Source organism: Pieris brassicae, chromosome 10, assembly GCF_905147105.1.
Source record: "Pieris brassicae chromosome 10, ilPieBrab1.1, whole genome shotgun sequence".
Classification (NCBI taxonomy): Eukaryota; Metazoa; Arthropoda; class Insecta; order Lepidoptera; family Pieridae; genus Pieris; species Pieris brassicae.
In genome coordinates, this window is record NC_059674.1 from 1,275,510 (window position 1) to 1,292,908 (window position 17,399).

Below are 17,399 nucleotides of genomic sequence, written 5' to 3' on the forward strand. Positions count from 1 at the left end.
CTTTCATAGACAATTTGATTTTGAGTAATGTTACCATCGTATACATGTTGACAAATATTACGTCACTCAATTGTTTTGCCTTCCCGGAACCCCTCCACTAACACTTAAACTTTATGGTATGTATTAACGTTAATCTTTTGCATGGGAATATAGAAAAGTGTAATTATTAGACTTTTTCAGGCAAATTTAAAAAAAAATCTCTTTGTAAGAACCATCCTTGTACCTCAAGGTATATTATAAAGCGAAACCGGTTCAGCTGTTCTCGAGATTGCTTAGCCACATACTCAGCGATTTATTTTTATTATTATAGATTGAAAGCTAGCAAGCAGCATGATTGCAGAAAAGGAATCTATCGACCAAGGATAGCCACTAGGATATTTGTATATACATGTGATTTTGTATTAACTGGCACATAAAAACATAAATATTATTGTCTGTTTGAAATTAACCCCTCATTAATGTAGATTAAACTATTTAACTGAGACCAAAGACCGTAATAGCTTATGCATACAATTATGAATGCAATATGAACAGACGCATTCTGTTCCTGTAGATTTCTTAGTCAACGGGGTGTTATAGGCGCCCTATTCACCCACTGGTCAAGATTAAGGGCTGTCACCAGTTATAATTTTATGATTAAATTTTCTTTTACTACCTTAGTATCCTACTAACTTATGTGTTTCCTCTAATTTGGAGTATCTCTGAAGTCACTTAGAGAGACTCTTGACCCAAGTGCATAGGCGCTGATTAAAGATTTAAATTGGCGTTGGTAGATAGTACTGGTGACCCCAGAGCTGGTGCTTCCCTCGCTCCACAAATAAGTATCGCAATACAGCGAGAAAATGTAAGCATTGACGGTGCCATAGGGACCAAACTTTTTAAATTTCTTTTAACCCTGTATTTGTCAGATTTTATTGAAGTGAAACTTCTTTGTCGGCGTTGGAAAAAATCTACCGTCACATTTTTGGGTTACGCGTCACACTTTTCCGTTACGCGCCATCTTTTTCTTGTCCCTACCACGGTTGATTTGAAGAGATTCTAAGCCATTAATAACAAAAATATATAATAACGATAACAATGATAGTAATAATTCTATTAAAATTAATGAAATTCTGTAATAATATTAGTAGTAATAAGGTAAAATTAAATAATTATATTATTTATATTCGTGTATATGATAATAAAAGCCTTTTGTTAAACTTTATCTTAATTAACTTTATTTAAACAATTTCTATAAAGTTGCATATAGTTGATAATTTTTAGAGTATAACGAATTTTTCGAAAAATAAGGTCACAAAGAAGTTTCACTTCTTACGTGTGTACACTAGTACAGGCACACATTTTTTTTAATATTATGACGTTTTATTGTAAAAACTGTATCTTACAATAATTGTTCAAAAAATATCATATTATCTAAGTTTAGGAAAATATTGTACTAACACAATATGGTCTGGATTGTCTGCTTATTTTAATTTATTAATTACATGTTTTACACATATATGCATTTACACTAGAATGATTAAAAAGCTTCACTTATGATAATATTTTGATTCCTGTAATTATAGCTAAAGTCAATCTAATAGGGAAGTATGTGATCAGCCTGTCACTGACTCACGCTATCGACTTTTTTTGCATGCCAGTTTCCTTAACCATTCGCGATGTCCATATATAGCTATAGCTGGTTACCGGGACCTACAACTTCAGCCTAGGCCAACACTTAATATATTAATTACTAATTACAACTCAAGTCTAACTATTCTAAACATAGTTTATTTATCTGTAAGATGTATTGGTTCTATTACAATGCTTGCCTCATGAAAAAATTGCGCATTCTCGGAGCCAAACGGAGTTGTTTTAAAGGTTATCTTATAAAGGTATCTTGTTCCAGGTAGTCCAGCTGTGGGCCATGACTGCATCATTTTCCAATTTTTCATAGACCATTAGTAACAATTCCTAAATCACGACAAAAAACACCAAGATGTGCCCGGAAAAGAAGAGATAAAAAGTATAGAAAGGACAGGAGTCCCGTCATGTTCTCTTTAACAAAGGGCTGTGGTTGCGTCAATTTTGGAGGACGTCGAACACGGTCTATGGGCGACGACTCTTCATCCTGTAGAAGTTCAGAAATCGAACAGGAATCGCCAAAGAAACTGACTAGAAGAGTCCTAAACGGTGACTGCACCATGAAAGCGCTCGCCCCCTTTTTGAGATTTTGGAAGAGAGATGAGGTCAGCATGACGAAGGCGGAGAGAAGTAAGTGCAATTGAACTGTTTCTATTCATAGCCAAGGTATTTGTATAAATAAGCAAAGACCTCCAAAATTTACGTTATTTTTGTTTCTTTCTTTCTCTACTTCTTCACCTTTCTTTTTATTGAGGAGACTGCATTTCCGCACAGAGTGTGGGACTCGTGCTAAAAGCTCTACTACCAAACACTTCCCACCAATCACGGCACTGTTCAGCTAACTTAGGGTCGTGTAAGGTCTTCTTCTTCATCAAGAAATTAAATAAAATTTACGTGATGCTATACATCAAGGAAGCACACGAAGGATTTACAGCATCATACACATCATCAACTGTGGTGAATGGTATACGTTTTTACGTATACGGATTAACCTTAAAAATGTTGAGCTAATAATATAAATACCTATTTACTAAATAGCTCTCGGGTGACCCCAGAACTGGTGATGTCCTCGCTCAACGCATAAGTTTCGCATTACAGCGAAATGATGCTAGCATTAAAGGTACAATGCCACAGGGACCAAACTTTTAAATTTATTTTAATTTTCTATTTATTAACGTTTATATATTTAATTATAATTATTGCTATGGAGGTTAAGAATATTGTATGTGTGTGTTAATAAATTTCTCAAACTTATTACGTTTAAAATTATTGTTACCGATTATAAAATCAACAAAACACCTTACAGCTGTTTAAAAACATTCTCTATCATATTAAGAAATCTTATTAAAACTCCGAGGTTATAGGCTAATTCCCTTTCTCAGTTGAGAGGCGCTTATTGTTTAATGGGATTATGATGTACTAGGTTTGATTGACCATGGCAAAACTCGAGACACATACTTCTATTATGTAGGTAAGAGGTACCTATGTAGAACGAACGAAGAACGAAATAGATAAGTCATCTACTAATGTAGGCACAGTGAAGCGAGTCGCGTGAATAAAAAATAATAATTCATAAATGTTGCGGCGTGCAAAAGTCAAACTGAACTATTCCGTGACTAAACTCTATCAGACAGTTTTAGCTATAATTTATAACGCCCAAAATAATATTTGTCAAAATTTTGTTTCAATACACATCGATAAAACAAATGTCTACTTGAACTGATTACTGGTTAAATCGATGTTAACTAAGCCTACGCGCAATATGTATTTAACTATAGGTTTTTCATAAGCCGCTATTCTATTAGGCTATTTCAAAAAAATATTTGTGTCACATCGACGTCCGTCTTTCCACAACTGAGTGCCGCGTACCCCTTAGGTTCCATAAGTGAAATATTTTTGATTTCAATTCAATTTAGGATTCTTCAAAAAAAGGGCGTACCAATACTGGAAAGGCCGGCGACGCGCTTGCGAGCCTTCTGGCATTACGAGTGTAGTCGGCGGTATCATATAAGTAGGTAAAGAAACTTCGCATTGTCTATGCGCTGGTCTGGTACAAATAAAACAATATACTAATATAAATAACGATTCTTATTTTAAATACCTAAGTATTTAAATTTTTAACTTTCATTGACATACTCTAAGTTTCTTACCAGTTCTTCTTGCCCGCTCTATGCCCTTAACTTTCGAACTGGTAGCAAATGTAAATTTACAATTAATTTAAAGTATTTTCTGAGGTTCATAAGCGTACTTGTATATTATATGAATAAAGTTATTTTGTCTTTGACTTAGAATGTAGAATTTTAGAAAAAACGTTACTCATTATCCGTGGAAGAAAATAGGTAGTAACAAAACACAGTTTCTATTAATTCAACACTCCGTACATCTACACGATTAATCTCCTGACACTGGCAGTATGCAATCGTCCCAAGGCCATGTAAATAAAGAATTAAATCAAAGTTATGAAGGACTTCCATCAGAATATGAAACAATTGAATTTAAATGTCCATGTCAAACCTTTCTGTTACAATATGAAGCGTTGTATCACCCAGTCGTAATATATTCTTCTCACAAAAGTGATCGTAAAAGTTTATACAGTGCTACATCGTAAAACGACTTTAGTATCAACATTTTTAAAGAATCCAAATTGCTTACGAACATAGTCGCAAGCGATATTAAAATGAATTTAACTGTGCTGTCCAGTTAAACATTAACCTAAATATGGTGTGTAGAACATCTATTGGTTACAATCAGGGCTCAAACGTAGAACTTCAAACTCAAACTGATAATAACTTTATTTATATAGGTAAACAAGTATACTTATGAACGTCAGAAAAGATGTTATATTGATTCTAGATTTATATTTATTGCCAGTTCGCAAGTCAAGAGCGTAGAGCGGGCAAGAAGAACTGGCAAGAAACTTTCCGCCACTCTTTTTAAACGCTAAGTTTTGAGTCATACAAATTGTTTGAACTGGAGCAAATCAATCCCAAGGATTAGGATCATTTAAATATTCGTTAAATTTATAAAAAGCTTCACTTCATTTCGGCCTTTATTGTTTCAAAAATTAGTGATGCTTCAACCTTTTTAGATCTGGTCCTGAGATTTCTGTATCTGTTGCATGATCATCTGTTAATAGGCAAGTAGGTGTTCAGCCTCCTGTGTCTGACAGACGTCGACTCTTTGAGGCTGAGGCAAGCCGGTTTCCTCAGGATGTTATCCTTCGTCGTTCGAGCGAATATTAAATGCGTAAATAGAAAGAAAATCCATTGAACCTACGGACTTCAGAAGTTGAATATGCCAAGACTGCTCGAGATGTGTTAACTATGTTTAAATGTTTCGTAATCCTTAAGTATCACTACAGTATATAAACACCTGTCACCAATCAAACTTCTAATTAAACATAAATATTAGTACTTGGAAATAAGTTTATTAAGCTATGTTCTATCAACAGAATATGTACATATACAGTTATCAAAATAAACATAATGTATGTTGAATTGATGTTTACTTTGATTCTAATCTAAATTCCATTCGGACCCTGTCCCGCTTTAATATGTTTTTATATGTTGGGTACATAGTACTTAGTTCGGTAAAGTCATAAGGAACCTTAGAAGGCTGACTTTTTTAGAGCAGTAAGCTCATCTGATGTTATGTTATACCGCTCATGAATACTGTCGAGAAAGCTCGCACCGAAGTGAGTTAAGAGTTAGTAAGCGAAGAACGTGCGTCTTAAAGGTAAAAGTCAAATTGGTTTGGAAGTACTTCAGTGGCAGCTGATATAAAATTTAACCTTGAAAATGATATAATAATTATAAAATATTTATTATCGATATACAAAGTATTGATTAATTTATGGAAGCGTGAATAATGATCCTCTGTGATTTGTGTAAATCCTCAAGACGGCTGATCTTCAGACGGACGAGCTTGAAGATATCACGTTAATTAATATACCAATGGTTACATTTATTAATATATTATAAAAAAATCGAACTTTAACAATTTGTTTTATTTTTTTTATGATTACAATGTAGGTTAAGGAAATTGATAATTTAATTTACATTCAAATACGTTAATCGTATTTAATAATTGAAATACATAGACTTTACTTACTAAACCCCCATTGCATATATACATTTGATATTACACTTTTAAGATTGATTTATTGCGGTTTCGTGATATTTTTTGTAATAGGCAAGTAGGTGATTAGACTTCTACACCATCACTTTTTGGGTCTAAGGCATGCTCGTTTCTCCAATAAAATTTAACCGTACGATCGATCTTTATATAATATAATATATATAAATAATATAATATAATATATATATATATATATATATATATATATATATATATATATATATATAAAGTCCATTAGTGTATAGCCGGGGTTCGACATCAGGGATGAGATTCGCACGCTGAAGGCCAACACTTGTCCAATACTACTTGGCTGCTCACAAATGTATTTTTTTATCTTTTATGATTTTTCATTTAACATCAAACAGGCAGAAGGCTCATCTTATATCAAGTGATACCGCTGCCCAAAGACACTCACATTGGCAGAGGGCTCGCAAGTTGCCTTTTAGGAATTGGTACGCTCATTTTTTGTAATTCGGGCTAATAATAATTTGGGCTAAATCCGTATACTGGTAGTGCGTAGCAAAAACTGCCTTAAAAACTGATGAAACTGAGCTGCAGGTTCAAACAACTCCTCTTTTCTTGAAGGAACCTATGTTGAGTTGGTTCAGAAATACTTCAGTGGGCAGCTGGTTCCTCATAGTAGTGGTAAAAGTCCATCCTGCATACTACAGGAATTGTTAAATGCAAATTAAATTAAATTATGGACAGGTTTGAACCATAACCTATAAACTCAAAGAGAGAATAGATTTATGTAGACGTCATTACCATATTTAAGTAATGCAAATTGGATTTCAGTTAAATCCTTTTGACATAAATAAACATGTTAGGGTGTGAGCTTAACAAGATTTAGAATTTATTAAATAACGCTTATATGAACATGTTATATAAACTTTTCTACGGGAGAACACTTTTTGCTCAAGGTTTTTAGACAAGGGTTAGTTAAGATAAATGAATTGATAAATTTGCGTGTTTTACTTATAGCTAAAATGTTATAAAAAGATAGATTCTCAGAGCATTTTTGCTTGAACGTTTATTATATATTTGCGTGTCTTAAGTTATAATCATACTATAAAGTGTGTTGAGGAGTTGTTCGAACTAATACCTCAGAACTGAGTTTCATCATCGGACGTCGAGGCAGAAATTCCACCCGTATCACCTCGACGTCCGTCATTCCTGAGCGTTCATTAAAGCAGTTTTTGCCGTGCACCACCACTATCTGGACCCAGCTGCCCACAGAAGTATTTCTGAACCAATTCGACTTAGGGTCCTTTAATAAAAGAGCGTACCAACTATTAAAAGGCAGCACGCACTTGCGAGCCTTCTGGCAATGTAAGTGTCAATAGGCGGCGGTATTACGTAACATCAGACGAGCATCCTGCCCGTTTGCCTCCGGTACATTTAAACTATAATTATATAAGTTTTACTCCATTTATGACAAGATCGTCAACGTTTCCAAATCACTCATTGATAAGCACCAGCAGAAACAGTGCCAAAGCGTGTTCATTAAACTTTTCAGCTATTTATTTGAATTTTATATTGTACTTCATTAATAGCGCATATACATGTTTGTTTATCTGGTCGGTATGAGGAGAGTTATAGCTAGGTCATAACGGTGTACCATCTCCAATTTTTTTTTGTAATCAAGCCGATTTCATAAAGACACATTTAAAGGAAACTTATTTGCTGACGTATATGAGCAGTGTTGGCCTAGTGGCTTCAGCACGCGAGTCTCATCCCTGAGGTCGTAGGTTCGATCCCGGCTGTGCACCAATGGATTTTCTTTCTATGTGCGTATTTAACATTCGCTGGAACGGTAAAGGAAAACATCGTGAGGAAACCGGCTTGTCTTAGACCCAAAAAGTCGACGGCGTGCGTCAGGCACAGAAGGCTGATCACCTACTTGCCTATTAGATTAATAAATGATTATGAAACAGATACAGAAATCTGAGGCCCAGACCTAAAAAGGTTGTAGGTTGTAGCACCATTGATTTTTTTTATTTGCCGACGTATACGCCTATATATTAATAAAATTAAACTAATAAGTTATAAACACAATAATTGTATAACTACAAAAGTTACCTTAGTCTTATTTTACATATATATATGTTATATGTTTCATTCTTGCACTTCATCACGATTATTTATGTTATTGTTATAAGAGATCGCTTAGCAGAGACAAAGCCACCTATTGCACAGTATTTAAAGCGTATTATTACTAAAAGAATCATAAATAAATAGACAATAATAATATATTGATACTCGTTTATATATCTAAGTTCGAAAAATAATATATGCAGATTTTGGCGTGACAGGGAAATACAAATTTAATTTCAAGAGTTTGCATTCAATTTCGGGATCTCCTCACTTCGAAGGTCCTAATTATAATCAAAATAAAGCCCATAGTAAATTGGAGGAAGCGAATATTAAATTAACTAGAGACTTAACCGGTATCACGAACTGAATATTCTACGATAATATTTTGATTAATAATGATACGCGTGATATGAAGATAAAGAACAGAACAGAAGGTTAATTAAAGATTTAAGTTACCGGTAGATAGTACAGGTACCCCCAGAGCTGGTGCTTTCTAATGAATAATTATCGCAATACAGCAAGGAATTGCTGACAGCGTTAAAGGTATACTGCATCAGGGAATTTAAATTTAACTTTGTTTTAATTTTCTTTTTGAAGTTAAACTTTTTTATCGACATCATCAAATAATGGCAACGTCGCATTTTTCGGTTACGCGTCATCTTTGTCCTGTCACTGCAACGGTTGATTAGAAGAAATTCGAAGCCATTAATAGTAATAATTCAATGAAATTCTGTAATAATCTTAGTAGTAATAAGGTAAAATGAAATAAATGTATTTTTTTGTATTCATGTCTATGATAATAAAAGCCTTATGTGAAACTTTATTTAATTTAACTTTATTAAACCAATTTCTGTAAAGTTCCATAATTTTTCGAAAGAAGTCTTTAAGAAGTTTCACTTCTAACGTGTGTAGTACACGCACACATTTTTTATTACTATGTGGATTAAGATAATTGTAAATAGTGTATATTTTATTGTTATGTTTAGGTTTAAACGTTTTAAATGATCTCAATAAAAAAAAAAGAAGTACATATACAAGTATGTATATATAAGTCCCATTAAAACAATATCTACTTTCTTTTATGGGACAGGAGGCGAACTGGCAGGCGGTTCACTTTGAATAAAGTTATGCAATGCCGGAGGTTAGCGAGTGTGTTGCCGACCTTTTAGGTATTGGTACGCTCTTTTGTAAGTAAGTCTTTACACATCTGAGGATTGAACCTGCTACCAGAGATGACAGTCGCACGCAGAAGCCAACACTTATCGTATACACTCTAATTGTGCTGTCTAATTTCTTTGCATAGTTTATCAAAAGCTGACAAAAATCGTTAAGATTATACAAGGTAGATAACAAGTGGGATCACATTTGGAAAAGTTGCGAGCACGTTTCATTACCAAGCCTCAAACAATCCTATTCAGTGTTTCCCAAAGTGGGGCCCACGCCTTACAAGGGGGTAATTTGATTTTAAAGGGGGTGTAATCGAAATCAGCTAGATATAACACAATGAGACTGAAGTTCACGAAATTGGAACGTAATATAAAATCTTTGTTCAGAAATCGCAAGGTTGTCACTAAATTAATATAGAAAAATCTTTATTAAATTTATTTGGTATTCGAATTCCAGCATTTCATTATTATTTGAAAATTTACTTATCATTCACAAATTCCTTAAGTGAAAAAATTCAATTATAATACACATAAATTATGTTACATAAGTTATTAGGCAGGCCTTATCGCTAACAAGCCATTTCTTCCAGGCAACCCTAATATGGGAGAGTAAAAAAAAGATACATCGGTAGAGGCTAAAGTACAAGAAGTGCATAATTCATTAACAAACAAAAAAACACAAAATAACATGCAACTATAAATAAACTTCATAAAAATAAAAATATAAATAAACAGATATGTAAAAGCTCTGCCAAATGTTAATTGTCGCACAATTAATATATATATAAGTAGTAGCTAATTACGTGTCGGAAGAAAAATTATTAAAAAGAAGATTTTTAAATAAATTTAGAGACTGAGCTCGTGTGATTCAATTGGTAAGGAATTCCATAGTAGGATACTTTGCACATTGAAGGAGGAATGATAGAAATCAGTTTTATAAATAGGAGTTTCAATAATTAGATTATCAAAGGAATGAAAATCAAAACTACCGCCAGAGAGGAACATAAAATTTTGCTTTCTATGTAATTGTGTAACATACATATGGGCATAAGAGTTTTAGGTAGACTATAATGGGGCATGGTTCAAAAATGGTAAGAAAACACTGATCTAGGTCAAGAATAGCACGTTCAACTAGGCTAAGCTATACATTATAGGATGTTGGCAAAATTAAGCTTGTATATTATGCGACACTTACAAGCAAACATGACATACACAAAGATAACACAAATATTAAACAAAAACGAAACGAAAAATAAATTTTAAAGTGTGAGGAGAACAATGGATCCAGACCCAGCTCGTTCATCAGAATGCTCAACCTGGACATTCGGTGAGCTTTGCCCCAAAAGGTGTTCCTCGGAAAGGTTGGACTAATGGTATGATCCAGGCATCCCGAAGTATCTAGATACGTAATTTAAATTTTGACAAAAGGTTCGGGTAACAAACCTGCTTGTTAAATAGCTTAAATACAAAGAGTACATCAATTAATTATCTACGATTCTCCAATGACAACATCTTACAGTGTCATTGGAGAATCGTAGAAACATCTTTTGTTAAGCCATTAACAGATCCTACCTCAGACAAGGAATCCGAATAGTTTGAATTAGTAACGTGAGATATTTAAGGAATATCATACATTATTAGCGAGCGCTGGAATGAAATCTAAACATCATTATATATGACATACCGTTCAGGTTGCAAATACTTATTTATTTAAAACATTACATTAAGATAACAAAAAACATAATTTAATAGGAATGCAACCATATCAAGCGATCTCTTCCCGGCCATCCTAGAAAGGAAAAACTATAAAAACAAATACCTACTAAGGGTGTTACCAAACTTAAACTAAAAAAAGTGTTTAGTCCCGGCTTCATTTGTTTATTTAAAACTTCGTTACATTAAGATAACAAAAAACATAAATTAATAGGAATGCACATGAATGAAAAAAATTACACCTTGCGTTACATTGTTGACGTTTTCACACAGAGCCTTAAAATTCCTTAACAATAATTGTGAATCAGTTAACATAGAACCATAGTGACTACCACAAACATCCGTTTTTGGAGATTTTCGCTTAACATGACAACGAAGAAGACACTTCATCATATTATGGATTTTAAATGCGATATAATTAGATTAATATCTTTATAATCAGTATCAAGGTTATATTATAGTCTAGGAATAATTAGATTATCAAGCTAATACGATTAAGACGAGTCAAAAGCTTTAGCCTCACAGCGTCAGTGATCGTCATAGATCAACAAAGAAAAAGTTATTAGAACATTAACAAAAACCATACGTATCTATTTACTATATTCAATTATAAAAAATACAAATTGTAAATATCAGTGGCAACACAACCTTTTTAGGTCTGGGCCTCAATTTTCTGTATCTGTTTGCTGATCATGTTTCCGTTTGTCTAATAGGCAAGTAGGTAATCTGTGCCTGATGGGCCATCCACGTTTTCGGTTTAAGACAAGCCGGTTTTCTCAACACGATTTCCTACCCAGTTTATTACGAGCGATTGTTAAATGCAGACATAGAAAGAAAGTCCATTGGTGCACAGCCGAGGATCGAACCTACGACCTCAGGGATGAGAGTGGCACGCTGAACCACTAGGCCAACACTTCTCTATGAAATTAAGATGAGAGTTAAAGCGAGTCCCTGGTATTATACACAAAACAATTACCAAATCAGGCAATGATTATTTATTTATAGCAACACCAAGAAGGTCATGTAACAGAACAATAGAAGAGGTATACAAATTATAACCAATGGTAGGTATATAATAAGACGGCGTAGACAAACAAAAATATTATAATAAATTAATTAAATTGTTTCCAATATACAACATAAGAATGTTCCTACGTAATAAATATAAATTAATAAAAAGTAAAATTTTTGGTCCCAGTGCTCCCATTGTATCTTTATCGCGGGCAGTATTTATTTATTTAATTATTGGTAATCTTACACCTAACATTATGATAAAACAAAACAAGAAGGCAATACAGAAAGCCAAAACAAACGTTAATAGACAAGAATACATAAAATTCTTTTAAATTTAAGAAAACTGAAATTTAACATTTGTAGTAACAAATAATACTAAGGGTATGTTTCACAATGTATGGATAAAGTACCAAATAGCTATGCAACAGATATTTGGAAGATAAAAGTTCCGAATAAGAAACTTCGCGTTTCATCGGACTCATAACTTACGATGGACTTTGTGTGACGAATAGTGCTTTCTGACAGTCGCGAAACGTAACAAGTGTTTATCCTATCAATAAGTAAAATATTGCTTATTTAGAACTTTAAAAAAATATTATAATTTATTTATTTTCTCCCATATAACATTTACAAAAATAAATAAGATATTTGGAACTTATGTTGAACTTATCCGTACATTGTGAAACAGACCCTTAATATTTCAAATTACTGGGTACAATCAGAGTCTTCGCCTCTTCAAATCCTCGCTGTATTGCGATACTTATTCGTTGAGTGAAGGACCAGCTCCGGGGCCACCAGTACTAATCACGCGCCAACTTAAATCTTCAATTAGAAGCCTGTGCACTTGAACCGCAATCAAAATCAAAGTTGGAGTAATTCATTAGTTTATAAAGATAATTATTACAAAAAAGGCCGTTAATTAAAATATTCTAGATACTTATCTAATTCTAGACACTTGGTAAGAGTTTGCCCTTCCTATGGTAAATCCGAAAAAATATCAGTACTTTTCGGATCCAGCAGATCAAACATTATAACTATTAACGTCTCTGGGAACACAAATATCTAAAAGCGACAATAACATAGTTGCAGATATTTTTATGTGTAATATGTTTCTTCATTTCAATTCGACTCAGGGTCCTTCAAGAAAAGAGCATACAAATTCTTAAAAGGCAACGCAATTGCGAGCCCCTCTTACAATGTGAATGTCTACGTTTATCACTTAATAGCAGGGAAGCCTTCCGTTTGCCCTTTGATTTATAATAAAATATATTTCATAGACTTTTTAGTATATCAAATACGTTTTTGAAATACATTTGCCTATAGCTTAAATATAACGAAAACTTATAGTTGTCTTTATAGACGTACCAGTGCGAAGCACTCAGCAACAAGTGTGACTTTAATATAAAAATCCTATTCATCTTAGTAGCAAGTATAGCAAAATCTTAAAGATTTTTTATACGGTCAGTATACAAATTAATAAAGCTTTCGAAGCTTTTCCGCAGAACTTAATACAATACGCTATTATTAGTAAACTAAGATGAATAGGATTTTGATATTAAAGTCATAGTTCTTGCTGAGTGCTTCGCACTGGTACGTCTATAAATACAACTATAAGCTTTCGTTATATTTAAGTTAACGTAACTGAAAATTTTATTCTCATTGACATTTTGCCCGTTACAATAGAAAAAGTTGCAATTATATAGATGAAAACTCGATCAATTGCGGAAATACTTTGAAGGTACTGCGGAAAAGCTTCGAAAGCTTTATTGATTTTTGTATACTGACCGTATAAAAAATCTTTAAGATTTTGCTCGTACCATACATACCATATTATTTGACAACAATTATAAAGAACTTAACCGTTCGTTTATTATGACATTATGATAATAATATGACATTTGCATGCCTAGTTTTATATATAGTAGAAATAACTTGAAATGAATAGGTTAGACAAGTAAGGAAACGTTATCGATTCAAGTTAATGCATAGTTGTTTGATCAAATTGTTGAATATAAGTCAGGCTGTTTGTAAAGAGGCTAGGCTGTTGATTGAACGGCTAAATAAGCTAGTTGGCTGCGTCAGATGTATTGTTTTTTTTATGTGATGTGATATGAGTAGTTGCCACACTGGAGTAATCTCTATTAGTACCTTTAATAAATAAATAAACTTATATTTTAAGTATTGCAATATTTTCAACGTATAAAGTCGTAGTTTATTATCATATTTATCTTAATGGAACGATAAAAATGTCGTTAATAAAAATGAATCTGTTTACGTGATTTTGATAGACAATAATTTTAAAGTTAGTATTATTTTATTGAATTTAAATAATTTTTAGACTTTATTTATTGAGAAATTTAATGACAAAAAGATAAATAGATTATTATATAACCTCACACTTTGAAATGTATTTTCCTTTAGATTTTCGTCTTCGTCTTTCTTATGTTTGCTTATACGTGCTTTTTTGAAATTGTCTTCTACCGATGTATCAGTGAGCCGTTGGCAAGCTTTTGTTAATAAAATAAAAATATTAAAAAATACCAGTACAATAATATATTGTTGGATACAGGATATTTGTTTTAGATATGTTGGAGTACACTAGTGAGTGAAAAGAAAAATGAAACATCGCGAGGAAACTGGAATGTTTTACGGTGAAAATCAAACGATCTGTTTTGATTTGAATAATTTCAAAATAAAATTATCACTAAATCTCTTAACCCCAATCCACACTCTCCACGAGACGAAACGAGGGGAAGCTACCGCGAGACTGGACGGGCGCCTGTGTCCCCTCGCTTAGCCACTTTTGGTCGGTTTGTAGGTGCGAGTCGAGAGGCGAAAGCATCAAGCAAACTCTCGCACTTGCTCACTTGGCTTTACGTTAATACGTTTTTATTGGAATCAGATAAGCAAAGAATTAAGTATACCTATATGTATATATACAAAAGTTAAAAATCTAAAAACCATCATTAATGTCATCTAATCAATTATTAAATGAAATTGTTTTTCAATTTTTGAAGTGAAACTTCTTTATCGGCGTTGGAAAAAACAATACCGTCACATTGTTCCGTTACGTGTCATCTTTTTATTGTCCCTACCACGGTTGATTCGAAGAGATTCGAAGCGATTAATACCAAAAATATATAATGATAGTAATAAATCTATTACAATTAATGAAATTCTGTAATAATATTAGTAGTAATAAGGTAAAATGAAATAATTGTATTATTTGTATTGATGTCTATGATAATAAAAGCTTTATGTAATGTTGCATGTAGTAGATCATTTTTCGTAAAATAAAGTCATAAAGAAGTTTCACTTCTTACGTGTGTACAATTGTACACACACACACACACATCTTTTATTTATTTATATTTGTGATAATTGCAAGGCATTAAATTATTGGTAAGCACATAAAGTATCTAACGTTGACTACGTTAGGACCATTTAGTTTAGACCATTTTAGTTAGTTCCATTTTGTCGTAGTAACGATGGAGCAACTAACTAACCCGAGAGAAGATATCTATCACTAGTGCAGCCTCCAACGAGGCGACTCTCGAGTCTGGAGCCGGCTTTATAACGTTTTTATAAATTTTATTTCTTATAAGTCAGTCAATATGACCTGGACTAGGTATTGTTACGAGCTAGGGGATCGGATAGAAAATGCCGTAGATTTCTTCAAGGGTTTATTTCTTGAAAAATCAATGAGGAATTTATGGGCACAAATTAATTGCAGAAATGCACTTATACACACACAAAAACAGTCACTAATTACTTCACACAGTACTTTATCACTTATATTCACTTTATTCGCACTATATCGCTTCGGTGTTTCGCTTTTGTTATCGCATTCAAAACTAAAGGCGACTAGAATATTCGAGAACTTTCTAGGCGGGCTTGCTACTGAGTAGCGATTGCACAATTCTAGAACGTCCGCACTCTTTGTCTCTTTCGCACGTTGCTCCGTCCTTGTCGTACGGCGTTCTAGAGTGCTCGTCTAGTTTCGAGAAAGTTCTGATCTTCTCTCTCTCTCTCTCGTATCATTTCGTCCTTGTCTCACACCTAGAAAGTTCGGTCTAGAATATTCCTTCATCAAAGGGGTATAACTAGGCCTGAAAACGCCTGAAAACGGGTCTCCTGAAAACTGCACTACTCTACTACACATGTTCTGAAACCGACTGAAAAAAAGGTTTCAGCTTCCTGAAAACTAGGGTAACATTATGGAAATTACAATTTTCTAATATGTGATTGACCCTCTCCTGAAACGGTCAGAAATCATATTACAGCCTGCTGAAAAGTTCTCTAACTAGTGGAAAAATCTATAAACATTGCAGTCGACCCGTCTTCGTAACAGTATAATATTCTGTTCTGTTGACAAATGAAAATGCATTTTTTTATGAAGTAATGTAATATTACTAATTATACCTACGTAATTATTAAAGTCTCAGCACAAAATTAAAAATAATATTCAAATCGAAATGGCCACCATTGGCTTTGAAGTAAAAAGGGTTGAGGTCTGGGCTGGATGAGGGTCAGTCTTCAGTTCTTGGGATCATTCGGGGATTCGGGGAGATGGTCGAGTCGAAGTAGGGAAGTTGTGATTATAAAAGAAGTTGTGACATATGCGCACGGGCTATTTCTTTGTAGAAGTTTGAAGTTATACATATATATATAGTCATCATTGAAGTGTTTAATTTCCTAGCCTAAGAACTAGTTCAACTACCGCTAACACGGTATATCATATCATATCATTGGTGTAAAGGATTTCCGCCCACGAGGTTTGCGATATATATTTTTTTCCCATTTTGTAACCTAAAGATGTCGGTACTACGTACGTCATGTCGACAATTTAGCTTGCTTGTTAAGACCGTTATAATTCTTAAATACAGTGGCAATTGATTTAGTAAAATTACATATGACTTTTTAACATTTATATTCCCTGTAAATAATCAATACTTGGTTAGTTTTCTTTTTATTATTGGTCTTCATAGTGGATATGAAATACTTTTATTTATGTCTTATGATAAAAATATCGTTCAACAGAATTGATTAGATGTTGCAATGAAATTGAATATAAGGAAATTATTGTATCGATTTGATCGGTTACCAATGAGTTTGTATTTGACAAATTAATATCAAATTATTTGATAAAGTTATGTCAAATTTAATTCATCTCCAGAAGTAATAGTGTGCTAATAAAAGCGGTGGCTTAATATAAAAAGTAAGTTTTGAGTGAATTGAAATATGTTGATAAAAAATAATACTAAGAACAAGTAGGGTTGTAATAGTAGTAGTTGGTGTTATTAATGTAATTATGCATACGAAAAGTTAATTTTTTTATTTTATTTAAAAAAAAAAAGTGTTATTAACAGACTAGAATATCAATTTTACACGATAAATTCACTATTGTGAATATGAAGGGATCACAATAGATTTAGTAATAGTACGCGGACGCCTCGATCTTTTTTAATGTTTGACAGACGAAGTGTTGTTGTATCTGTTGATAGTACCATATACGAACATATGGCTGATTCAAAGCTTTTGAAGTGTCTGGATTATGACCGACGGCCCATACCCATTTTGTGAAAGGCGATCACTGCAATCCTATTTTCTGTAAAACCTCATGCCATATTGTAATGCGTTAATGAACACGAA

General features: G+C 33.1%; 1 protein-coding gene across 1 annotated transcript in view; it reads left to right on the forward strand.

The window, feature by feature from the left end:
- LOC123715268 (serine/threonine-protein phosphatase rdgC) overlaps positions 1-17,399 on the forward strand; it is a 117,966-nt gene that overhangs the window by 17,927 nt on the left and 82,640 nt on the right. Inside the window, exon 2 of the mRNA XM_045670218.1 lies at positions 1,889-2,253. Coding sequence (XP_045526174.1) covers positions 2,031-2,253 — 223 coding nt within the window. The 5' untranslated portion in view covers positions 1,889-2,030. The remainder of the gene's footprint in view (positions 1-1,888; positions 2,254-17,399) is intronic.